At 39.0% G+C, this 27,243-nt stretch overlaps 1 protein-coding gene across 1 annotated transcript in view; it reads left to right on the top strand.

Annotated features, from left to right (window-relative positions):
• Window positions 1-23,310, top strand: part of PLXNB1 (plexin B1) — a 132,373-nt gene extending 109,063 nt beyond the window's left edge. The window contains exons 11-38 of the mRNA XM_072420707.1: window positions 1,621-2,559; window positions 4,868-4,996; window positions 5,375-5,497; window positions 6,019-6,112; window positions 6,200-6,366; window positions 7,468-7,619; window positions 8,026-8,131; window positions 9,545-9,681; window positions 10,329-10,505; window positions 11,057-11,228; window positions 11,369-11,611; window positions 12,656-12,832; window positions 13,895-14,043; window positions 14,181-14,281; window positions 15,209-15,426; window positions 15,535-15,713; window positions 16,118-16,184; window positions 16,261-16,407; window positions 16,505-16,682; window positions 17,234-17,337; window positions 17,472-17,556; window positions 18,413-18,579; window positions 18,996-19,156; window positions 19,672-19,819; window positions 20,223-20,287; window positions 20,363-20,443; window positions 21,021-21,067; window positions 21,630-23,310. Of these exons, the coding sequence (XP_072276808.1) occupies window positions 1,621-2,559; window positions 4,868-4,996; window positions 5,375-5,497; window positions 6,019-6,112; window positions 6,200-6,366; window positions 7,468-7,619; window positions 8,026-8,131; window positions 9,545-9,681; window positions 10,329-10,505; window positions 11,057-11,228; window positions 11,369-11,611; window positions 12,656-12,832; window positions 13,895-14,043; window positions 14,181-14,281; window positions 15,209-15,426; window positions 15,535-15,713; window positions 16,118-16,184; window positions 16,261-16,407; window positions 16,505-16,682; window positions 17,234-17,337; window positions 17,472-17,556; window positions 18,413-18,579; window positions 18,996-19,156; window positions 19,672-19,819; window positions 20,223-20,287; window positions 20,363-20,443; window positions 21,021-21,067; window positions 21,630-21,766 (4,650 nt within the window). The 3' untranslated portion in view covers window positions 21,767-23,310. The remainder of the gene's footprint in view (window positions 1-1,620; window positions 2,560-4,867; window positions 4,997-5,374; window positions 5,498-6,018; window positions 6,113-6,199; window positions 6,367-7,467; window positions 7,620-8,025; window positions 8,132-9,544; window positions 9,682-10,328; window positions 10,506-11,056; window positions 11,229-11,368; window positions 11,612-12,655; window positions 12,833-13,894; window positions 14,044-14,180; window positions 14,282-15,208; window positions 15,427-15,534; window positions 15,714-16,117; window positions 16,185-16,260; window positions 16,408-16,504; window positions 16,683-17,233; window positions 17,338-17,471; window positions 17,557-18,412; window positions 18,580-18,995; window positions 19,157-19,671; window positions 19,820-20,222; window positions 20,288-20,362; window positions 20,444-21,020; window positions 21,068-21,629) is intronic.
• Window positions 23,311-27,243: the final 3,933 nt, after the last annotated feature.

Raw genomic sequence — 27,243 nt, 5'->3', positions numbered from 1 at the left:
TATGCAATAGGACCACTGCTTCCCAATGCAAGGGGTCCTACTCTGCAGCATGCTGACAATAGTCTGTCTTTTCTCTGGCTGCTTTTTCAAGCAAACAAACTTTGCACAATACACTATTCATTCATTGCAGTCCAAGTAATAATGGGCACCAGGACAAACATAAAAAAACCAGGAGAGACAGCACTGAAAAGCTAACAGGGGTTATTACCTTCCTTGTGCAATCCAAGCTTAGAAAACGTTTCGATAAACTTTAAACAGCAAGTTCAATTCTTTGCCAGTATGCTCATACAGTATTCTCCCTGGCCCCTTTTAGCTGGGCGCACCACCCGGGACTTTTTAGCAGTCACCCGGCTGTTTTTTGGTGGTTATTGAGAAGTTAAGTTACAATAGAGGAGCCACCGGCTTACAGCTTCTTCCAACCCAGTTTAAAAAAAATGTCTGGGATTACTAGTTCATATCACATGGACAAAAGCTCTAGTTTGTAACAGTGCTTTGTAGTTAAAACACCTTGGATAAATAATAATTGCATAGGAGAGAGAGTCGATTATGAAGCTCCAGCTATCTTTACCATCTTGAGGAATGGAGAGGTTCACCTTAACTATAAACTGGACATTTGCCGTTACATAGATATCTCCTGTGACAATTTGATGCTTGTGCTGGCAGGCAACCTCTGGTCTATAGCTCTCAGAGGAGACATTGATTTAAAGACAGCTTAAGAAACCAAATTCAGTCTCAGCTGTTGGTCTCTGAGCTAAATTGTGTTGGCAGAATCTGTCCACTACAGTCACCACCTTTCATCCTCATTGACATCAACCTGCTAAATCTGCAGAGTCAGCTTTGAAAGTCAATGGATCGCTCTTTAGGTTTCCTGGCATGAGGACAGGCTGACAGCACCTAACTACCCTCTTATATTTATGATAAGCCTTAAATTGTGATTTTTTGGGGGGGCAAATTTACTATAAAGTTTTTGGTATGTCCAATAGGATGATGAGTTTATACAAATGTGTGAGCAAGAGCTATGAGCTTGTGGCTGTGGCAGGGGAAGCAAGGTAAAGGTTTCTAGAGTTATAATTTGTACAAAAGTAGAAATTTGTAGCAACACGGAGTATTTCAGGAGATGGGTTTATCTATTTTGGTGGTTGCAATGAGCTGCCCACCCTTCCTGTGATTTGGTGAGGTGCTTGTGGTAGGAGCACTATGAAGGGACATGAAGGTTACTGGTAGCTAATAGAGAGACCAATGGTAAAGAGAGATGGGCATAAGTGCCAGATTTTGCTTAAACTGAGTTCCAAAGCTTACCTGAGCTTCTCACACTGTTTTATTAGAACACTAAATCAGATAAAGCTCACCTCCAGGCTGTGTGACATTGGCCATCATCCAGCCCATTCCTCCAAGTCTTACTGTCCTCGGCCTCCCTCTTTTATCCTTCAGGTTTTCACTTCTTTCAATTATAGGCTATAGGGGAAGGCTATGGATAAGCAGATAAACCTTCAGCTTTTAACAGAAACAAGGTAACACATAAAAAATAGCTTTGCAAAAACATTTTATGCACTCAACTATCTTTGCAAAATCTTTCTTCTATACTTTACAATGTCTTTTGCTTTATTGTGTCTTCCTTAGGAGAAGAATCCAGCACCGGATGTATTTACTCCTCCTGTAATTGTGCCGGAACCAGAGCCAACACCTGAAGTCATTCCAACCACAACGACTCCAACAACAATGGTAAAAGTATGGACGCCTAGCCCGACCCCTGAGACTACTACTATTACTACAACAACCACTGAAAGTACGACGGTCCCTGTCATTGTGACCACACCTACACCAATACCCACCACTGTGCCAACTACCGTTATCATTACTACCATAGTGACTACTCCAGAGCCAACCACATTAGAACCAACCACACCGATGCCTACAACGGAGGAAAATATTCCAGAAGTGACCACTCAACCTCCGACAGAAGAGCCAACCAGTGTCCCCACAACAATTCCAACCACCGTGCCTGTGGATATCTTTACAAGTCCAGTTGTTACTGATGATGAAGTCCTTGCTGCCACTCCTGACTCTGGTGAAGCTGAAGAGATTTGGACAACTGAAAGCCCCACCACACCCAGCGAAGTTACAGTTCCTCCACTAATCCCAGTTCCTACCGCTTCTGGAGATGAAAGAGATATTACATTTGCACCCACCACACTCCCTCCAACATCCGAAGAATTTACATCTGCTGTTCCACCTCATCCAGCCACCAATGAAACATTTGTTCTGCCATCCTTACCAGATTTTCCTGAAGATCTACAAACCGAGGTTCCGTATTCAGAAGAGCCACCCACCGTACTAATGGTCGGCAGTACCAAAGAGAGCTTGGATCATACAGAGGCCGATGATTGGTTGGACTTGGCAAACATGGATAACGATACATCTTCCTTCTCAGCGTCCACTATCCTCTCTGGGGATGGGGACGTGGAAGGTGTCTCGCCCCAGTTTCCATCTATAATTGAACCAGATCTGGATTATCAGGCTGATTCATTTGGATTCGCTGAACTTATGATGAACCCACAGGTAATTAGTGAGAAATTCTAAACAGCAATCTGATTATTCTTTCAAAATATGGTTGTGTGCAGAATACATTATTGGGCCCTATGGTATTTTAATCCCAAAAAATTGAAGTTCGCATCCCCTTAGTTGACTTACATGGAGCAACTGAGTTATACTTGGCACTAGCAGATACTTTAAAGAAAGTTATACTTTATTTTTTATGCACCTAGGCCACTAGGTAACTTCTTACAAATACTTTATGTTAGTCATATTATGATACCTAGCAAATATGGTCGCCAATGTTATGGGTTCAATTATTTACAATTGTGGACATTAGAATTAGTAGAATTCCTTAGCTAAGTATGGGCATTGCCTTCATATATGGGTTCTCAGCCTGTAATGAAAATTTTACATGGACTTCTGCTTTATAGTAAACTTCAACCAATATTTTCTTAAGTGAGGTTTATAGGATGTGTCTGTGTATGCTGATTAGGAGATTTCCTCTCGCTTCCTGTATAGTCACTGTGATAGGAGATGTAGAACTGATGTAGAAAATGTGAAACTGTCCCCTTTAAGGCAATAGGGCTTCCCTTATTTCCCTACACAACAGTAAACGGAGGAAAATCCCTCTATTAAGACCCAGGAAGGAACCTGGCAGTTCTTCTCCCCCTCTCCACTTTTTACTAAATCAAAAAAAGAAAAAGTTTGACATTGTGTAAGTGCCAGTGTTTAGGCAAAATGCAATTTTTACTATATACTAAAAAAGTATTTTTTTTTCAGGGATCCTGCAGTAGACATAATAGGATTTGGGCTGTTCACATAGTACCGTAAAAGGAAATTGTCACTATTGTCACCTTGCAAGACATATTTTATTTAGCTTAGGAAAGGAGATGAAGTTGTGCTGACTTCAGTCATCCAGTTGTGTGAAACCATAAACCATTTCTTGGCTCCCTTGCCCAGTGTTGGGTATTTTTTTGAAATCACCTGGCTAACCCGGAATTATCCCTTGTAATGTAATAATTCACTTTGCTAAATGAACAGCCTAAACTCATTTAGTAACTCAGCCCAATGTGTCTCCCTAATTAGAATTGTTCATTTCAAAGAGTTTCATTTGCTTTCAACATGACCGACCTTAAAAGTTTTAGTTTATTGGTGCACCAGTCTTTAGACAAACCCCAGGACAAGATAAATACCAGAATTAAAAATTCAGTGGGTAGGTTATGTCCATTTCCTCATTGTAAGTGCACCATTTGTCATTCTGACCATTGTGTGCATTCCCTAACCTTTAAAACTTCTAATTTCAGTAAAAGCTTTCTTTAACTACCGCAAAATGATACCGGGAGCCCTCTGCAGCGAGTACCAAGGTTGAGAACTTTAGATTTATGGAGCAAGTTTAGTCAAAGTTTATTTTCCTTGTAGGAACGAGCATTTAATTGATAATACCAGCGCGTACAAAGGTCTGTCTCCAGCTTGGCAGCGTCTCTGTGAAGAATCGTTAACATATTGAGGGCTTTGCGGGGAAGCCAGCTGGCTCACGCTGGGTACAATTATCAGCCGGGACACATTATTTGAGATCTCTCTGGCATGCACGTCCCACTGCTGTGAAGCTCCGAAGTTAAGCGGTGCCAGTTGGCGCAGCACTGATGAGAGACAGTGCTCAAGGACAATGTTACTGAGGTTGTAGTCAGGGAGCATATTAAATTAAGAAGTTGGTCTCTAGGTTGAAGTTAGGAACAGCGGCATTATTGACGGAAGGCCTTGTCATTGCTCGGAGCGCAGGGGAGAAAAGTAATGGAAAATGGTTTGAGCACAACGGCATAGGAACTAAATTGTTCTAGAGCTTCTGCCAGACTCAGACCAGTGGGAATCTCAGGACTTACATAACCATCCCTACTCAGATTTTAATAAAAACAAATGTTAATAAATTGTATGTCTCTAGAGCTCTGATTCAGCATGGGGGGTTGTTGGACCTCTGCAGAAAGGCCACTGCTTTCATTCGAGGAGCACTAGTTTTCCTCTGCAGTATGCTGGCAAATGATACACTTGTGTACCCAGGAGATTGCTGCTTTCTAGTGCAAAGAAACTGGCCTATTGGCCTAACAAACAGTTCTTCCATATTTGCACCGACTGTTCCATTTGATTTACTGATCAGTAATTAAACAGTTGCCATTCCCAAAATACATCAAGCATGCGTACAATATTCCCTTCCAATTATCAGAGTAGATTTTTGCCATTTAAATACTTATTTAGGGAACAAAGACTTTGTATATAAACAGTAACAAAACAAAATTTTACAAATACCATATGTCCTTTATGAATTTCTTTCTTGCAGAACAATGGAGGACCTTATGTGGGCCCTGAAGCTTGCCCCTGTGTGCACAGCATCCACAGCCCCTCCTTACTGCCTGTCAATGTGGAACGAAAGATAACTTTAGTTGGGAAGAACTTTCATCATTATCAGGTATTTGTGTGTTGTGTACTGGTGGGGATGGGACTAGTCATTTAATATTGCAGGATATCAGAAACAGCCCTGATTACACGCTTGCTTTGCAATAACAGGGGTCTTAGGTTTCCCCCCCAAACATACTAATGTTCAGTTTTCAGACAATATTATCCCAGGTACAAGTGGTGTATGAATCGCTGTTTTCTGTACAGTACTATATCAGTGAATAAAGTAGAAATATTACATTTTATTTATTCACTTATAGTTATTTCCACATCAACTAATATGATTTGGCATGGTTATGATCAACATGGCTTTTACACGCTTCTACCTAATGTCTATGTTTTCTGAAGCTTTTTCCTTATAATTATGATAACTGTTGTGTTTGTGCTGCAGGATCCACAGTGGGATTATGAGTGTGTTCTGATCCTGGAGGGCAGGACGGTGATCACAGATGCCTTTGTGGAAATGGATCCTGAGGACCAATCTAATTATTATATCACTTGTCAGCTGCACCAGGTAAGAAGAGACAATGAGTACAGAAGCTGTGTCAGCATTATTATTTATATAGTATTTATATAGCACCAACATATTACGCAGCGCTGTACAAAGTCCATAGTCATGTGACTAGCTATCCCTTAAAGGGGGCTCACAATCTAATGTCCCTACCATAGTCATATGTCTTTAATACAGTCCAATGTCAATTTCGGGGGGGGGGAGCCAATTAACCTAACTGGATGTGGGAGGAAACCCAGGGAGAACCTGCAAACTCCATGCAGATAATGTCCTGGCCGAGATTTGAACCTGGGACATAGCACTGCAAAGGCCAGAGTGCTAACCACTGAGCCACCGTGCTGCCCACAACAAACATATTGGACCTTGATTACCAGACTGCATAAGAACTGTCTGTTTTACCCTTATTAAGAAGTGTATTAGAAGTTGTAGTTGCTGGGACACTTCTTGCTAATCTCTTTTTTACCACATGACGATAACATTTAAATTTTGACTTTTATTTATCCCGTGCTCTGTTTTTGTTGCAGTATAGTTACTCAGTTCCGCAGCCAGAGTTCAATGCCCTGATCTATGTGCAGCGGGAGCCGGAGATGCTGGTAGACAGTTTTGAGGACCTCCATGGTATGTAAGACGCGTGTGGTGTAGACTGAGAGTCTCCGATATCTCTGTATTATCCTCATTCTTACTTTGTCCCGTCTCTTGTCACAGTGACTTTGTATAACTGCTCTGTGGGGCACTCCGACTGTAGCCGCTGCCAGACTGCTGATCCTAAATATAACTGCGTGTGGTGCGGAGGAGAACATCCCAGCTGTATGTACCAGCAATCCTGCACAGAGGAGGTGGAGGGTACCTGCCCGGCACCCCTAATTCATTCTGTACGTAGGTTAACCAAGTGCACTTAAATATTGAATAAACATAGCAGCTATGAAGTATAAAATATTCTCATTTTCTTACAACAAGTTGCTTTAGTGCTTAAAAATCACTGGTTCTGCTATCAGGCACTTGGCATTGGTGTTGTGCAAGAAGCAGAATTGCATTGCAACTAATTAGAAATAATTTATCTTTGATCTGACTCAACAAACTGAAGTTTGATTGCTTGTAATGTATGCAGACATCACTATGAATCAATGCCATGGTTTGCCAGTGCTCGGCATGGTTTACAGCTTCCAACGTTCCCAGAAGTCTTCTAAATTGTAGAGAAATATACATTCTACAGACTGTACTATAATGAAGTCAGGATCATATTATGAATAATATAAATAGATGCATACACACCACGCATATATAATATAATCTAAAATGTAACATGATTGATTAGACCAGGTTACCTTCTTTGATTCCTCCATGATCCAGTTGTGATGCTCACATGCCCATTGCAGACTCTCTCTGTGTTCAAGAAAGGTCAGCGTGGGCACTTTGAGGGGTCTGATGCTGGGCAGCCCCATATGCAGCAAGTCTCAATGTACCGCCTGTTCTGGAACCTACGTACCATTAGCTAACATTACATTTTTCAATATGGAGCCACCCTCCCAACAGACATCAATAAACAATGGACACCCATGGCCCTTTTGCCAGTTTACTAGTTGCCCATGTTCGATCAGAATTACCACTGAATACTAGGAACACTCCACAAGCCCTGCTGTTTTGTAAATGCTGTGCCCCAGTCATCGCAATCTGACCCCTATCATTTGGATTATTACATTTGCATGTTTTCCGTCCTTTCAATACATCACCTTACTGACTGTTCTCTTGCTGCTTTATCTATCCTAGCCCTTCCCAGGGGCCATTGTAACCAGATCACCTATGTTACCCCTTCACTGTCTATGAATATTTTGTGGCTGATGGGTGTATCATTGCACTGACAATGCGCTCTGCTTTCTTCCTCTCTCTAACTGATTTAGTTTGTATATAATATCAGATATTATAAAGCCATGACAAAGCATTGTAACTTCTTGGAATCTTTCCATCTCTTTCAGGTTGAGCCTCTGTCCGGTCCTGTAGATGGTGGTACGAGGATCACTATTACCGGCTCCAACCTGGGTCAGAAACTTGAGGATATCGTGGATCGTATATCTGTTGCTAACATCCCCTGCAAAGTTGATTTACTGAAATATGAGATTTCCAGCAGGTAATTTATAGGATAAATCGAATAATAACAGATGTAATAGTTACCAGCTGGAATGTATTAACCCCACAACACTTAAATACTTTACTTGACCCCAAATCTTAAAAGATCTTCTGGATAAAATCATGATTATAGGGAATGAGTTACAAAGTAACAAAAATTTGTTCATTTCAGGAAATCTGCTAATACTTTGACATCATGTGTATTAAATCACACACCATGCATGGAAGATTTTGGGCACGTTAGGGTGCATTGGCAGTTCATTGATTTCCTGGGGGCTTCCTTAACACGATACATATGATATGAAGTCTGTGGTGGGGAAAACACAACCATGCATTCTGTTGCAGAATTACAGCATATGCTATTTATTTTTAATCACCTTCTTATCACAGCATATTTCCCTCTGCAGTATAGTGTGCATATCTGGGAAAAGCTGGACGGAGAGACCGGGACATGTTCTTGTGGAGGTTCCAGGTGGATTACACGGCATTTCCAGTCAAGTGTTTACTTACCAGGTAATGTTGCCTTTGGCTAACAATTGGTCACACGGGGTCTGATTTATTAAAGCTCTCCAAGACTGGAGGAGATAAACCTGAGCAATCCAGCCAACCTGGAATAAATTCGGTCCATGATTTAAAACATTTCCCAACTAAGATCAAATGATCTTTAAGAAATCCATTTTTGGATCACCCAGGTTCTCCCATGAGGTCTTATCTTCTCCAGTCTTGGGGAGCTTTAATAAGTCTGATCAGTTAAGTCTACCAGCAGGCCCAATATTAAATGGAAATTCATGGCTAAAACTACTTGTTATGGCAAATAATAAAGTTGATTTACGCTCCCCAGCCGTAACCCCAAGTGTGACTGTGAGTAAAAAAAAAAAGATGCTGAAAGCGGTAACCCCGAGTCACACTCGGGGTAGATAAAACATTAGTAAATTGAGCCTTACCTGGTCCGCTGGCGTCCTTTTTTGCGGTCCCCGTCTCCTCGCTTCCTCCGGCCGGCGTCCTCCACATCTGATGAGTCACCAGGATTTCCCAGTGAGTTTCAAAACTATTTGTATTGCATTCAATACAAAATAACTGTATTGAATGTAATATAGTGGATTTTCTTTGTCTAAAAGCAGTACATTGTCTTTCATGAAAATTTATTTTACAGTAAAATATAATAGTATGAGTATAATATTTTTTTTTTTAACATTTTAGAAAAATATATATTTTTTTTAAAGTAATTTATTATTTTGACATGATTTTGTGTTTCAAATTTTATTATACTCATACATAATATACTGTAAAATAAATTTTCATGAAAAACAATATATCACTTTTAGACATAAATCCAGACAGAAATGAACCGCCCAGGAGGTTAAGGAATTTCAGATGTTCGGATGGCAAAGTGAATTATTACCTAGCAAGGCATATTTTATTTATTTTAGTAAGCAATGCTGACTTCAACCATCCGATCATGAGAAAGCCCTGTTTTTTAAGTTTTCTTTAAACGTAATTAGGTATTCTTTTCAAAGTGAATTATTATCATTTACAGTAGGCTTAGTGAATTATTTCTTACAAAGTGATAACCTTGGTAAATGAACAGTCTAAATCCCTTAAATCAGTAAAATCAGTAAATCAGCCCTAATGCACATGTCACAGCCTAGAGAATTGAGTGTTATAATAATTTAGATATCTGAATAATATAGAAATAAATTGTTTTCTGGCATTCCTTTTTCCTCCTGTACTCTGCTGCCTACTAGTGTTCAAAAATGAGAGCTGCAATTACAGTGTATCCAAAGCTATAAAATCTGCACTGATTATTATTATTTACCGGAATTTAGAATTAAATTGTAATATCTAGGTATCTGTCTATTAAGGAAAATTTATTATTGTGATTTAAATGTATTTTGTGTTTTACTAAATTTGTGTGTTCATTTTCAGAATCCAGTGCTTGCATCTTTTTTTCCATCCCGTGGGCCAAAATCTGGGGGGACCCGACTTACCATTACTGGATCCAAACTGCTTACTGGAAGGAGTAGCGATATTCAAATTTTGATTGGTGACATCCCCTGTGAAATGTAAGATTTTAGTTTTATGATATTTTTGTTGTTCCTGGTAATTAGGTAGCTACAGGAAATGATATAAAAATATCCTTTAATTCTTTTATTTTTAAATAAGTTTTCTGTGCGTTGCTACTCTTGCTTGCTGTTTTACATAGGAGTCAGGAAAATGTAAAACTGCAGTCCTAAAAATGTATTGCTACCCTCTATATGGAATGTAGCTGTAGGTGATTAACAAGATCATTTGGTTACATTTAAAAACTGTAGGGACGCAAAACACGTTTTATGTTTTAACAATGTTTCCAAATCTAAACTTTTATCTACAGTTGGCCTTAGGAGTCAGCAGTCCTTAAAGCCAATTTAAAAACCATTTCAGCTCCTAATCCACATTCCAATGCAGTGTTACATAATGAAAAGCACAAATGTAAAGAATTCATAGAACCCATTTATTAATATTCATTGTATTTATTTTTTAGTTCCTTTGATAGGATAATATAAATATTTGTATTCAACAATGTACGTGTTCAGACAACATAAGAAATTGTTGACAAAAAGAAGCTATTGTTGAGTGCATGGTGCTTGCAACTGACTTATTATGGGAGTTATAACTTAACACATAACAAGACGTAGTCAAAAACTTTTGTTTGTCTTTACTTTTTTTGTAGATTCTCAGAAGTTCAGGAACACCAGCTAGAATGTTTGTCAGGTCCTAATAACACCACAGCAGATCTTAAAGTGACCGTTTGGTATGGAGAACAAGTATTCAGCTTTTTGGATCCGTTATTTACCTACACCCCGGACCCCAACATCACCTCTGCTAGTCCTTCCAAGAGCTTCTACAGGTATGGGGCTGACACCTGTGGTATAGGTATTATTCTATTGCTAGGATGGTGTTCTATCACACTATTTTATTGCTAACGCTTTTCCTTTATATTTGAAACATCTTACATGCAGGATTCTATAACTCCTTACCTTTCTTTCCATTTGCACAGAGACAATGTTAAACTGTACTTACATCAAATTCTTCTTTAGTGATTGGAAGGGTCTTCGTCTATATCTAGATCTTATATTCTACCGCTGTTGTCTATCCATTGTCTACCACAAGAACAAAGCCTTAGCCTACTTGTAGCTTCTGTACAACCATTTCCACTTTCAGGAAAATGTAAAGTAAAAGATGAAAATAGATCAAAAGACAATTTCTTGATGCTATAATATAACTTCAATTGCACGTTTATTCTGTATCTAAATGTTTTAATACATGTAACGGTTGCAACATAAGCACTATCTGGAACACTTCTATATTCTTTTCATCACTACAAGAATGAACACTTTGCTAGCATAATTTTCATAATTTTTACTTTTTTCTAAATCTTCTGTTGCTTCTTGATTCTAGTGGAGGACGTGTCATCATGGTTTATGGACAGAACTTGGATGTGGTGCAAGCACCAAAGATCCGGGTGACAGTCTCCCCAATGGAAAGGCGAAGAAGACGCAGTCCGGGGAGGAAGCGGCGTATTGTCCCGGAGGCGGAATGCCTGGAGGGTTCCCTGTGCACTGTGCAGCAGGTAAAGATACCATTTGTGTTTATCTCTGTATTTATTCTTTTGAAGTTGCAGTTTTTGCTGGATAGCATCATCTGATCTCCGATTGGTTTTACTTGTTACCAGTGCTTGTTCCTTAAATTGTTCTCCATTTTCCGTTGCAGTTTGAAGAGCTGTGTATGATCAACTCCTCCTTCCTGCTGCTGTGCAAGACTCCATCTATTCCCCCTTTGCACTGGAATGCTCGAGTAGATGTAGAGTTCGTCTTGGATAATCTTGTGTTTAACTTCACTGTGATCAACTCAACACCATTCACTTATGTGCCAGATCCGGTACTTAGGCAGCTAAATGAAGAGGACCCAGCCAAGCCGTACCGACACAAACCCGGCAGTGTTATTTCTGTGGAGGTAATTTTAAGATCAATAATACAGGACAAATTCATTTTCTATATGTGCGCAAAATATAGAAATTCGGCTTTGTGCACCTCCATCTTAAGAAATGCAATGCAGCCATCACTAGAGTGCAAAAAAGTGGCTTCAAAAACATTCAGAGGCACTGACAGCACATGGTAAAAAAAACAGATCTTTGGAAAACCAAATGGCAATAATTAAGGGTTTATAACAAATTTTGTTTTCCACACTGCCACGCTTCCACAAATATTGCTTTCCACGCTGCCATTAAGACCATAAAAAAAGCAACTGAACCAAAAAATATGCAGACCCTCAAGATATCTGACTTTACTTACTTTTTTGACGTGCATGTTTATAGTTACCCCCTAGCGATTTTCCCGAGTGTGACTCGGGGTCGATTTTCAATGCAAAAATCAGTATTCCCAAGTCACACTCGGGGTACCTAAAAACGTAATAAAAACCCACTTATCTTGCTCCGTCGCTGTCCCATGGCATCCTGCTGGTCTCCGCAGGTCCTGGGGACACGATCTTCTCCTCGATCTCCAGCCGGCGAATGCAGCGACGATCTCCGGGGTTTCCCCAGTGACGTCAGTGCAGGTGGGCGGATTGGCGGGAAATTCAAATAATTTTGTATTGGATTCAATACAAAATATCTGTATTGAGTCCAATACAAAGAAATCTTCATATAGTTTATATATAATTATATTATATATATTTTATATATGCTTCTGTACAGTTATATGTTTCAGATATTTGTGTTTTTTTTTAAAGTTTATGATTTAACTTTAATAAATTTATTAACTATTTGACATATTTCAGTGAGTTATGCCTAATAAGTATAGGCCTACAATGTAAAATAAATTTCTATGCAAAACATTGTACTGCTTTTTGCATGTAAATACTGACAGAATTAGACCGCTATGGGGGTTAATATCTCAAAGTATTAAAGCCTAGGATAGCCAGGCATCTAAGAAATAGGTCAACAGTAGTAGCTCCCCAAAGTTGCAAATGGCGCTATCTAACACACTCTTTTACTTCCAGGGTGAGGATCTTGATCTGGCTATCACCAAAGAAGAGATGGTTGCAATGATTGGGGATGGGCTATGTACGGTGAAGACTCTGACAAGCAACCATTTGTACTGTGAGCCCCCAGAAAAGCAGCCATCCCCCCGTTATCCAGCCAAGAGGGAAGGAGTGGATTCTCTACCCGAGTTTACAGTAAGATCTCTTACATAGTGTTGCTTGGCCTGCTGTTATTTGTCCTATTCTGTCTGATGTTTTCTATGCATTCTGTGGACTATGAGACTTTTATGAGGATCACAAATGCTCCACTTTATATCAACCTATCTAGCTGAGCTGTAGTTAAATAGGTGGATCTAAAAATTGTAAAATATGTCCACCACTGGTGTTCCCCCAGATTAGACTTCACCATACGATAAGCACAGGTAATACAACAGAGTAGAACTTTATATCTATCTACGTTTTACCTGTACCTATGCTAGGAGCGGGGAACTTAAATTACAATAATGAGGTGTAATTGATGTGATTCTGTGCTGTGTTCAAAACACATTCTCACCTTGTCTCCTAAAAGTCCTGTCTGTGCTAGGCAAAGAGAAAGCTAGATCAGGTCAGTGGGTATTTCTGGATGTGCAAGCAACCCTTGGCAAGGCCAGGCGCTTCCCAAGGTGCAACTTGAAGTTTCCTGATTAGGCTACAGAATTTTTTAAGCTGGCTAGTGAGAAGCTGTAGGTGGGTGGCGGCCCCTGTGTTGTGACCCAACTTTTTGAAAGCATCTGGGTGGTGCGCCCAGCTAAAAGAGGCTGGGGAAAACACTGGGCCATGTTGTAACTTTATAGTCATGAGCTTTAAATAATGATTGATAGAAGAAGACTGAAGATTGTCTGTATGGGCAGGGAAATTTTTGTTGGGGTTGGAAAAACCAAGCTAATAATTTGGACTCAGGTAATATATTAGCTTCCAGCTGAGTGGTTATATTTAAGATGGCTACACCAATGACTGAAAGGTCCCAGCTAGAATTGTGGCATGTAAGCAGAGCCTTTGAACAGATCTAGAACACAGTGAATATGTTTTGTGTCCTGTTTGACCTTGGAATCCCTAGCAATTCATTTTCCCAAAGAAGGAAAGTTTTGTTTGGCTTTTCGTCACCAAACAACGTGCAAATCCTATTAGTTAATACCTGCTGAAAGAATACACTATTGATTATGTATCAAGGTTTCTACATGATATTCTCTCTTACCATATTTGCTATGTCTTTTCCAGGTACAAATTGGAGGAATTCATTTAGTTCTGGGTAAAGTGCAGTATGATACAGAAAGTCAACTTACATTCCCCCTGGAGGCACAGATCAGCCTGGGAGTTGGAGCTTCCTTTGTAGCTCTCATCGTACTCATCATCGTCTTAATCTATAGGTATGTATTTGGACATTGACATTCAGCCTAAAGGTACAGAAATTAATGATAAAAAAACCTTTTTACCAGACACAGAACCTGTATATATACCTCCTGTGACTGTCTATGGTTAATCAGGTACAAAACTTGCTTTTTAGGAGGAAGAGTAAGCAAGCTCTACGAGATTATAAGAAAGTTCAGATTCAGCTTGAAAACCTGGAAACCAGTGTGAGAGATCGCTGCAAGAAAGAATTCACAGGTATGTGCATGGAGCTCCAGTCCTACGACTGATATGAGCAATTTTTCATTCCTGAATTCCTTAGTTTTCCACCAACCTTCAGCCAACAAGATTGAATAGAAAGCACTCTATAACAAAGGTTTGGGATTGTACAGCTTGTTCTCACATGGCTTCAGTATAGAGGAAATCTGTACTAAGAAAGTGTTCTTTTCCTGTATTGCTGATCTTGTAGCTTTTTTATTTTTACTGAAACAGCGAGGCAAGGCCAAAACAGACAGGGCATTTTAGGAAAACCATTAGTGTCCCTTTGTATCCAACTTGATGGCAGTTCCTCTAGAGATGAGAACCTTGGACTGTTTTCATAGCAGTTGTATTATTGCTTTGTATATCCCATATTTTTCAGATGTTTTTGCTAAAATCTTTTCCTAATTATCCAATAAGGAACTGTGCAGTCATACAACTTTGTGCCCAGTAGCAGTCACAGTTAGATGACTATAGAGAAGCCATTGTGTACCCCTTAGGAGCTCTTCCCAATTGTTCTTGGTCATTGAATTGAAAAAAAGAAATCCAGGCAGTTATTATTTTTCTGAACATTGAGGGGGATGAAGGGAGCTTCAGAGGAAAGAATTACCTAAGCTTTAGGAACTTGACTTGAAAAAGTTCAGTTGTTAAGGATTGTGGGTCCAAAGTTAAGGAGTTCCAAGTAGTGGATATGAATAAAATGTGTGAAGAGTAATTAAGCATTGATCACAGTTTTTCTGCAGATTATTGTCAGCTCAAACTCCAAAAAGCCAAAGCTTTAACATGTTGGATGTAGGATTTTATTTTATTTTTTAACAATTAATGAGGACTATTAGAAGAAAAGTCCAAGTTTAAAATGTTATTCCTGAAATGTTTGCTACATTGCTCCACATGCTGATGTCTTTATATGATTTTTTACCTCCACAGACCTCATGACAGAAATGATGGATCTCACCAGTGACTTGGTTGGCACAGGCATACCATTCTTAGATTACAAGTCATACGCAGAGAGGATTTTCTTCCCCGGTCACCGGGAATCTCCCCTCCATAGGGATCTAGACGTTCCAGAGGGTCGGAGACAAACGGTAGAGCAAGGGTTGGTCCAGCTATCAAATCTTCTAAACAGCAAACTCTTCCTCACCAAAGTATGTACCAGTGTGCAGACATTCTAGTATTTCATACAAACTCACTTGATTGGTAGATCATCCTACATTAATATGTTCTAATGCTGGTCTTCTCCTTTCATTTTACAGTTCATCCACACCCTGGAGAGTCAACGTACATTCTCTGCTAGAGATCGGGCTTATGTGGCATCCCTGCTCACTGTATCACTGCATGGGAAGCTAGAATACTTCACTGATATCTTGAAGACACTTCTTAATGACCTGGTGGAACAGTACGTGGCCAAGAACCCAAAGCTTATGCTGAGAAGGTGAGATTTCTTATACTTCTGTGTGTCCCAATGGACTTAAAAAAATTGATTTTTTTTGCTGTGCTTACAAAAATAGCTCCTATTTTTGCAATTACTTGTTGTCTGGCCATCATGCTGGATATCTGTCTTCATTACTTTGACTCACTGGTCCTGATTTATTGAAGCATTTCCAGGTTCGCTGGATCACCCAGCATCATTTATAAATGTGTATCTTCTCCAGCATGGGAGAGTTTTAATAAATCAGGCCCAACGTCTTGAAATTAGTTTAGAATTTATTCTGTTTCCAATCATTAGACTTATTTCAGGTCATTGAAACCTGTGGTCAGCCTCATAGTCATACCTTACTTCAGCAATAGGTTAGGACTTGTTAGACAAATTTTCACTTTTATGGTTTATCTCTTTAGGACGGAAACTGTGGTGGAGAAGCTGTTGACCAACTGGATGTCCATCTGTCTATATTCCTTTGTCAGGGTACGTCTTGGCTAATAATGTTCAGTACTTCTTCATCATCATGAATAGTTTTTTAATCTATTTTTGTCAATAAAAGGACTCAGCTGGGGAGCCACTATATATGTTGTTCCGTGGTATCAAACACCAAGTGGACAAAGGACCAGTGGACTGTGTGACGGGAAAAGCCAAATACACATTAAATGATAACCGTCTTCTGAGGGACGATGTGGAGTATAAGACCCTGGTGAGGGCTCATTTCTTTAATATAAAGACCTTCAATGTCACAACTCCGTCATAATATACAGAGGTCCAGCATTTACTGATATTTATCTTATTTGCAGACACTGAATGCAATCATACAACCTTCCACTGGCAATGCTGTAGTAGAAGAGGAGCAAGGTGTGCCCGTAAAGTTATTGGACTGTGACACCATTACGCAAGTTAAGGAAAAGATCCTGGACCAAGTGTACAAAGGAACCCCATGCTGTCTTCGACCCAATCCAGAAAGCCTTGACCTAGGTTAGTTGCACTATCTTAGTTTGGACCACTGAGTTACCAACCCACCAAATATCTACTGGAGCAAAATGTTGGCTTTGCTTGTATTACACCAGTAAAAAAGTAGAAAAGCTACAAAAAACTAAGAGTTCTTTTAATGAGTAAAGTTTATTGAATTCCTGATCCAGGTAGTAGTGTCGCTTTACTGCATTTGTGATTGGTGAAGAATAAGGAGAACTGGACAAATTCTGGGTACCGGGAACACCTGACAGGTTCTCTGAGACTCTGGTGGTAGCATCACAATACCAGAGGTCTCATCTTAATTCTTCATTTAAATCATGATTTCAAGACTCCATAACGCAAATCAGGACATTGAGCTCTATATTGGCCATAACACTTTGGGAGCTTTATTAGGGAACTTTGGAACAAGATATAGGGTATAGCCTTCACTTTGAACTTATTATTAATACTATAGGCAAGAATAAAAATCTTGTCGATTGGTCGTTTTATTTTGGCAACATTGCTTTGTCCCAGTCATTAAAAAATTCAAATGTTTATTGGTTTGATTATGGCAGAATGGAGATCTGGGTTGGCCGGACATCTCATCCTGTCTGATGAAGATCTGACGTCAGTAGTGCAAGGATCATGGAAGAGGATAAACACGTTGCAGCATTACAAGGTAAGGCCATATGTAAAACTGTGATGATGATAAGACTAAAAAATGATACGAAAATGACTTGAAGTGACTGAAAGAAAGCTAGCATCATATTTCTAAATCTAGACACCTTTACTTAAAAAAATTCTGTTTTCCAGGTACCTGATGCAGCAACTGTCGCTTTGGTGCCTCGGCTCAGCAAGCACATTCACCCGGAAAACCATGATTATATCCCAGGAGAAAGTAAGTGAATTTGCTGTGCCTGAATGTCAATAAAAGCTCATGCATCATTATGAATCCTGTTTTCACCATTTCAGGAGAAAGCATGTTGTGTAAAGTATGTTTCCAGAAAGGTGTTAATGAAAAGATAATTAATATTACCCAATAAATGTAGGGGCTGAGATGTTCTTAGGCAGGAAAGAATGGAGAGGACATGTTGCTATGAAAAGGGATGAAGGAATTTAAATTTGTTTTGAAAGTTTGTCCCAAACAAAACTGAAAGTTTCCCATTTACCGGTTCTGGGTTTTCCATTTATCTGGATCCCTCCTTACCCACAGGTAGTCCAGGTTTCTTTTCTGCCTAGGCTTTCCCATTCCATCCCAGGTTCCTCCATTCTACAATTTATCCTAGCTCATAAGGCATCCATATTTTCTTCATGCAATATGTAAGGTTCTTCCTTCACGTTACCAAAAGTCCAGGGTATTTCTTCTTTTTATACCCATGGCCAGATTCTGTATGTTAAGATTCACAAGCTGTAAATATTTTATCCTGAAACACTTACTTATACTAATTCTTTTCATGAATCCTTGTTTGTGGGCCAGTCCAAAATTGTTTTACAATAGTAATTATTTCTTTTTACAAGTCTACCAAAAGCATTTAGCCCAAGGTGAAGTTAAATCAGTCCTGACCAATTTTTAGCCCAGTTCTAAAAGAGAATAATTGCTCCTCGTTCCAAACCTCTAGTCCAGTTGTCTACCACCCCCCCCACCCCCATCTTCACCTTCATAATACATTACATTTTTACCATTGCCACAGTTTTGTTCTGTGTAATAAGCAGATATCTCTGCGAAACTTTAAATATAGCCATTTATGTTACAGAGACGCCAATGCTGGAGGACGCAGATGAAGGTGGAATTAAACTCTGGCACCTTGTGAAACCCACGGATGAGCCAGAGCTACCCAAGCACAGAAGAGGGAGTCTGCGGGACAGGGAGAGAGCCAAGGCCATTCCTGAAATCTACCTAACCCGTCTCTTATCCATGAAGGTGAGAAGAAGATTTTAGGATTTCCTGTTTGTTTTAAAGAATATGGATGGTCCAGAACCATCAAAATATTTTTGTATATCTGATCACATTTTGTGACTGCACCTATCAGGGGCACTGCTGTTTCAAAAAATTGAACTTATTACAGTTTTTTCAGTGTAACATAGGTAAAAAGTTGACAATACATAATGCATGTTGATATTATTGCAAAATCTTAACAGCTGTATAATGCAAAGGCCAGTCTGGTTTGATATGAAAAGATTGGTTTAGAGGTAACATTAAAGGGGATTGTACTGAGATTGTACAAATGGTAATGTATGTGTCCATCTTCAGAGTTGTGTGAGCCTTGGAATGGTGTTGAGGGCTCCCTTTGCACTGATGCTCATAATAAATATGGAACATGTATGTCTGTTGCTTAGGGCACGCTGCAGAAGTTTGTGGATGACCTCTTCCAAGTAATACTCAGCACCAGCCGTCCTGTGCCACTCGCTGTTAAATATTTCTTTGACCTTCTCGACGATCAGGCTGTACACTATGGAATCACAGATCCGGAAACCATTCACATCTGGAAAACCAACAGGTACGTATGCCTTTTGGAACTGTACTCGCCATGAATTACTAACACTACTACTGAATCCAAATTGGATTAGTCTCATATAAAAATTCAATCAATTAGTCTCATATTCAAAAATTCAATGGTGCAATCAGCACCATTTATAAACAAGTTCTCTTCACTAAACCTCAACTGGACCTATTGACAAGCAGACAAATCAGAAAAATAATTCTGCATATATATATCAACGAAAGCTACATATGAGTACCAGTCAGTTGGCTTATATTTAACATCACACAGTGCAGAGACAATTGACCTTATTTGTGCCTAAGTTCCAATGCTAGTCAGTAGTATAGGTCTAATCGTGAACAGAGATACGAAAATTTGATTGGCCCACAGAGTACCCCCATGCTTTGGTAAGAGACTGAAATAAAGCAATTTTTTAATTTCTTTTACCATCATTTTTGTACATGTGGTCTACTTCTGCATAGATGTTGTAGAAGACACATAACCAAAATATTTTCCATTGTTTTTCTGCTCAGTTTGCCTTTAAGGTTTTGGATCAACATAATCAAAAACCCCCAGTTTGTGTTTGATGTGCAAACCTCAGACAATGTGGATGCTGTCTTGTCGGTGATTGCCCAGACCTTCATGGATTCCTGTACCCTCGCTGATCATAAGCTGGGACGGGTAAGTTAAAAAATGTATACAAAATGGAAAAAGGTGCTTCTATTCAATTTTGTAAAGACTGGAAACACATAGGAAAGGTGAAAATTACAAATTTAAGTTGTGTAAAGGCAGATTCTGTATTGCAAAATAGACACGAAACATTCCATCTGCAATAAAACCAACTTACCTGTCTGGTCGGGCTCTTATGTGTAAAATAATCTGAGCTTTGTATGCCTATGTATGTCTCTGGATTAGAACAGTAATTATATTCTGCCCGCCAGGTTTTCGTTAAACAAACTCTTAAATCTGTATCTGGGAAATAAACTGAGTAAAACTACATAACTCAGTCCGCTTTATGCTGTAGAATTATGATTGGTTGCTCTGAGCCATTGTTCTTATTCTCATTATGGTCTAATCTTCCCAGGATTCCCCCATAAACAAATTACTGTATGCAAGAGACATTCCTCGGTACAAGCAGATGGTGGAGAGGTAAGTGTCCAGTTCATTCCTTTTTGTCTTCTTGTCCAATGATCACACTGTGATCTAATTTCTTTTTTCTTGCAGGTATTACGCTGACATCCGGCAGACCATTTCAGCCAGTGACCAGGAAATGAACTCGGCCTTAGCGGAACTTTCTAGGGTATGGGTTGCACTGGCATTTTTCTGTAGTCAGTCATCTTACAACATAGGGACATTTATTGGCCACAAACCCGATACATGTAGTCCCCAGGTTACATACGAGATAAGGACTGTAGATTTGTTCTTAAGTTGAATTTGTATATAAGTCAGAACAGGTACATTATTTTAATAAATGCAATTAGGACAGATGTTTATTTATCTCAACATATTATTAGGCAGTGTGGTGTCAGTTACTGTATAAAATCCTCACTGTGAGTTAATCACAAACAAAGCAAAAATAAACTTTATGGAGCCTAGACATTTATTAACTTCTGGAGCATTATGTGGGGTGGCAATGGCATGGGGAAAGGAGCTGGGCCAGTACAGTAGGTAATGTGACATATACAGAAATTAAGAAAGCTGTGACATGCAAGCTTTAAGGGGATTTTGCTCAAGAGTTTACTTTAATGGGATAGTCAGAATAGCAAGTTTAAATGCACATTGAAAGTGAATACATAATCATTTATGGAAATGGAAACACTGCAGACATTAAATTACTTGTGTTTTAGGTCAATGTATAGGATTATTACAGAATGCATGAATCTGTTGCTTCCTTATATAGTATCATAAGTTTACGAAACGTTTATAAATGTTTCTTTTCTGTGAGCCATTCTTAATTTACATTCTATTATAAAAAAACCTACCTTTGGGTGTCATTCTCACGTTAGACCACGAGTAGGCAGCAAAGAGCTAAATGAAACATAATGGCCCTGATTTATTAAAGCTATCCAAGGCTGGAGAGGTTACACTTCCATCAGTGAAGTTGGGTGATCCATTCCAGGTTTGCTTGATCACCTAGCTTCACTGATGAAAGTGTAACCTCTCCAGCCTTGGATAGCTTTAATAAATCAAGCCAAATGTGTGTGTGTATATATAAACTTGGTTCCTGTTTGTTAATTGAAACCTTTTACTATCTTTTGTATCTGTAATGCAGATAAAGGGTTTTGTCTTTCTTCTTCACTACCTACATGCTTATTCTAGCCAGGCCAGTGATTTAGAAAGTATTGAAACCACACAGCCAAGCAGTTAGCTTTTTATAAGGAGATCATCTTTTAAAACAGAATTTGTAGGAAACTTAAGTGACCATTGCAGCCTATGCCTTAAGAAAAGGTTTATAGTTGGGCACATGGATGGATACAATGACAGCCAAGAGTTGTTAATATCTTGCCTTCTTCCCTTCTACAGATAATCACCGCACTGGAGGATGACACGACAGCCCAAAAAATGCAACTCGGCTACAGATTGCAGCAAATCGCAGCGGCCGTAGAGAACAAAGTCACCGACTTGTGACCGACCCTTGCACACTTTCTGCTGAACTAAGCATATTCTTGCCCAGAACGATTTTTATAAAATCGCAGATGCTGTAGAATCCTGCCTGTGAGACCAAGGCAAGCTCTATCTGGTCCTCTGTTGCATTCGCCAACTGACAGATCAATGTGGTGGGGAAACTTACACGGATGGGGATCAACGGTGATAAAAAAAATTAAAGTATTTTTTATATGACTTTTTTTTACGGTGTGAACTTTAATTAACACGATTTTTAACCCATTCTGGGTTTGTGTTAAAACTCCTGCATCTTACTGTAGAGAAGGATTGTATTATCGTTCTACGTGCCAACCCTAACGACGGATTTTAAGGACCTTTTATTCCACGAGATCTCACTAGCGGAACGGTGAGCTAACTGCTGCGTTCTCTGGCGAGCTGTTGTTTTACTGACGCTTAAACTATGAACGTCGGCAGCCTCTGCTTCTACTCCAATGGAACAATATAGGAATTCTTATCAATGAACAACATTTTTTTTTTAATCTCCATACAACCATCTTGTAAAAAAAAAAAATCGGTGTCAACTAACTTGTAATGTAACCCAGTTCACAAACAGCGTCATTCCTTTTTTTTTTTTTTCAAATGTAGATTTTTAATATAATTTTTTTTTTCTCGGCAACGATTTGTATAGCTAACTGTAAAGAAGGAGTATAATTTTATTATTTTGTAGTTACTGTGTTTTTATTTGCCTTTGAGACTCGCTGGTTGTTTCCCGAAGCGGAAACAAAATTTAAGTCTTCCTTATTGGTTGTTTTAGGCCGCCCACATTTCATCTGCCAATCACATGAGCCGGTTGGGTCAGATAAAGAAAAACGTCTTTTTTTTTCATGGCGTATATAGGAGGGCTGAAATAGGATCTGATCTTCTGTGCTTGGACTGTAGATAGAACATCACTGCACTAAATAATTAGATATTTATTAGTGGGAAAGTTTAACTTTAGGATTGCGCTCAGAAGAGATTGTTTTTTTGCGCGTAGAGGCACAAGAACCTGCTCCGTAGGGTTCCACGTCTTGTGGCTATTTGCTGCTTTGAACTGGATATGTAAATATAGTAGGTATAAAAAAAAAGATATTTAAATACTAAAGGAGGACTGTAATTTATTTTTGAAGACAGCAGCACGTCCTGGGATACTCATAACTCTTCTGTTTCGGCTGCCGCTTTTTTTTTTTTTTTGTTTTGTTTTTTTTTTTTACTAGTTTGCTGTTTCGATGCATTCCTGCCTACGGTTCCCAGCTTCCACTTGTGCTGCCTTTTTCCTTAATGATTAGAATTTGTGGTTAACAGTAATATAATAAAATCAAAAAACTTGAAAGTCAATCTTATGAGATCCTAATAACAGTTTAGAATATGTTCCAAAAGAGATGAATCTGTGAAATGTTACTTTGTTTGCATCATGTGAATGTAAAAAAAAAGAAAAAAACAACGCTGAAAAAAAACATTTGTTTAATAAAGCAAAAGAATAGTTCTTACACAAAATACTCAATAAAATTTAATAAGTCAAAAACTGCAAAGTGTGATGACAATATCTATCGTAATATCTGTATTCTATTTCTGTATTTCCTTTCTACCCTCTCCTCCTTCCTATATATATATATATATATATACCCTGTTGCAGTATATTTGTCAAATGCATTCAGCATCCTTGGAAAGCATATTGTATTCCAATCCAAATGTATTGATAGATTTTTAAATGTTTTGTATTGGGTGTGGAGCATACTGGAGCCCTGAAGAAGGGAGCATTCAATCCCTGAAATGCGTTGGATATATATTTATTATGATTGTTGCTAAAGACTGGAATTCTACCTCAGTTAAACATTGTGCATGGTGCTCCTTACCCATCACACAGTAATGTCACTGTGCTGACGAATCAGCTTGGGCATTTCATGATTTCAGCTGCCAATGACCCCCATCCACCACTACTAATGTGTCCCTAAGTTGGTTTGGAACCAGCTTAACTAAATTAGACATCCAATGCACACCCAAAAAATTTAATTACTGCCCCCTCCCTCCACAGCTTTTATTAGATATGTCTGATTTTCTATAGACTTATGTGTACAGCGGTCCCCTGACATGGTTTATTAGTCCCTTGAAAAAAGCATCAGGGGACCCCCCAATTCATTTTCATAATCGAAACTTAGATATAACTTGACCAATGAGTTGTAGATAATAAATCAAAGAACAAAATGTATCTTTTTTTTATGTAAAACCTGTTCTTGCTTTTTGCTGCCCAATACTCTGTGACGACTATATATATATATATACACTGATGACTGCTTGCTACAATAGATGTGCAGGACCAAGATGACTGAGCAGGGCAAAGCTCCAAATAGAGACGCAGAGTGAAGATAAAGGTTCAATGTGTTTGCCCACTGGGCTGTACTATGAGGTGGGGCTGTGTCTTAATTGTAAATTTTTACCAATGGTATTATATCTAACGCAAATATTTCCGATTTCTTGAAAAAAAATGTACAGCCAAAATTAGAGAAGGGAAGGCTAAAAGCTGAACTAAACCCAGTCAATACTCTCCTGTCCCCATTCCGTCTCGGGCACCGTCATCTTCTCCCTTCTTTCCTTCCATATCCTGGTCTTCATTTATTTAGCTTGGCCAGACTGGGATGATGTTACTTTGTACAGGAGTTCATTCAGTCCTGGAACCTTGGGATTGCTGAATATCAAACCTCAATGAAAGCTGATATATCACAGATCCCCATAGCCATGCAAATCTCAAAACCCCTAATATACGTAATTCCAAAAGAGACATGGCCTGTCCCTGCCTGCAATAAACAGCTGGTGAATTTTCAAAGTTCGACTTTAGTTTGACTTTAAAACCTCAACTATATTTTAATTTTGTGCTGTTGTGCCATTCGTAAAAATTCCCTTTACTTCCTGTTTTAAAGATGCAACAGGAAATTAGAGGAATTCTCCCAAACAGGAGGCATTTCCCTTATACAACATTGTATTTGGAACAGGTGTCCCCATTGATGCTTTTCACTTCACCTGCTTCTGCGGACAATTTTTTATAATTCCCTTTTTTTTTTATAAATGACACTGGTCACCAGTACAAACAGAAGGGTGACTCTTCTCAATGGGAACATCAAAAGAAAATTGAAAGAGCGCCAGCCAGCACAAAGTGTTTTGCCTAGGTTTGGCTATTTTTTCCACTTTATATTATAATAATGGCAGATTTTAAATTATTGTTGTGCAGCTCCCATTAAACATAAAGCGTACGTTCCACTCAACTAAGACACTCACACAGGCCAGGCCCCTTCTCCAAATACCTGTTATACGTGCCTGTAATTGATAAAATTGGAATTACATTTGCCTTGCCTCCATCATCTGCCCACACTACCTAGGCTAGAATGACCTCACTGACCTGATCAGAATATTTGCAGAGCAGCCGAAAGCTCGAAAGAAGCCGCACTGGCAATTGACCCGATGTCACCCGCCTTGGGATCTACCTAGAAGAATGGTGACACCACCCCCAATAATACTGAGGACGGTGTAAAATGGGATAAGTATTCCAACATTACCCTTTGCAGGTCCATGTTGCTCCTACCAGACAGTTTAGGAATGGGGGGGGGGGGGGGGGCAGGACAGCATAAGTGAAACTTATATTTTAGCATTAGATCCACATTAAGTTTGAACCTGTACCTCCTTAGTAGAAACAGAACAGAGAGGGCCGTTTCAGACCTGCGGTAAAAAAAAAACAGCTAACTATGGGTTTAGCAGCAAGATTTGCAGACTATTTGCCATAAGAATATTGTAACAAAACTCGTCCCCAGTCCTCTTAAAGAATAAAATTAGGAAAGATGGATACATTGAGCCTGACTTATTAAAGCTCTCAAAGGTTTCCATGAAACTTGGAATGGATCTGGTCCATGTTCAAAACATTTGCAAGTTAAAGCCTTGGAGAGCTTTAATAAATCATGTCTTCTGCTTCTCCTGTCACTTTATGTTCCACTGCACATTTTTTTACATTACAGGAAAGTCTCATATGAGGCATGGCTGATCGTAGCATGCGCAGAAGGATCAGCCACCAGCTTTCTGGGATATGTGACGTAAGTATGCCTGGAGGCTGTGGGTTTCCGCCGTGGCAGTGAAGGTAAAAGGGGATGGGCCTTCTCAAAAAAAAAAAATAGTGAAACAAATTTAAAAAACACATTTTTGCTGTATAAAAAATTGACAACCTTATTTGTAATGTACGTTTTAAATATTACACTTTTTTATAGGGGTATTTATCAAATATATATGTAACTTTCTATAAAGAGGGGCAGCTTCAAAGGTATTTGGATTTGATATATGGACAGCATGGATGAATGGACTCTGATATTTGGACGGAAGGGGTAAATGGATTCTTATATAGCGACAGTAAGGATGAATGGATTTGGATATAGGGACAGTAGGGATGAATGAATAATATAGGGAGAGCAGGGATGAATGAATATTAATATAGGGAGAGTAGGAATGAATGGATTCTGATTTAGGGACAGTAGGGATGAATGGATTATGATCTAGGGACAGTAGGGATGAATGCATTCTAAATATAGGAACAGCAGGGATGAATGGATTCTGATATAGGGACGTTAGGGATGAATGGATTATGATCTAGGGACAGTAGGGATGAATGCATTCCAAATATAGGAACAGCAGGGATGAATGGATTCTGATATAGGGACGTTAGGGATGAATGGATTCTGATAAGGGGACAGTGGGGATTAATAAATTCTGATCTAGGGAAAGTAGGGATGAATGGATTCTGATAAAAGGACAATAGGGAGGAATATATTCTGATATAGAGATAGTACCGGTAGGGATGAATAGATTCTGATATAAAGAATGAATTCTGATATAGAGACAGTAAGGATGAATGGATTCTGATATAGAGACAAAAGGGATAAATGGATTCTGATATAGTGACAGTAAGGATGAATGGATTCTGATATAGGGATTGTAGTGATGAATAGATTCTGATATAGGGACAAAAGGGATAAATGTATTCTTATATAGCGACAGTAAAGGTGAATGGATTTGGATATGGGGACAGTAGGGATGAATGAATAATAATATAGGGACAGTAGGGATGAATAGATTCAGATATGGGGACAGTAGGGATGAATAAATTCTGATATAAGGACAATAAGGATGAATAAATTCTGATATGGAGAGAGTAGGAATGAATGGATTTTGATTTAGGGACAAAGGTATGAATGCATTCTAAATATAGGGACAGCACGGATGAATTGATTCTGATATGGGTACAGTAGGAATGAATGGATTCTGATTTGGGGACATAGGGATGAATGGATTCTGAAATAAGGACAATAAGGATGAATAGATTCTGATATAGGGAAAGTAGGAATGAATAGATTTTGATATAGAGACAGTATGGAATAATGAATTCTGATATAGAGACAGTAGGGATGAATGAAATCTGATATAAGGAC

The sequence above is a fragment of the Pyxicephalus adspersus genome, chromosome 8 (genome assembly GCF_032062135.1).
Source record: "Pyxicephalus adspersus chromosome 8, UCB_Pads_2.0, whole genome shotgun sequence".
In the NCBI taxonomy this organism is placed as follows: Eukaryota; Metazoa; Chordata; class Amphibia; order Anura; family Pyxicephalidae; genus Pyxicephalus; species Pyxicephalus adspersus.
Note: the sequence above shows the minus strand (reverse complement) of the source record. Positions and strands in the feature narration are given on the sequence as shown.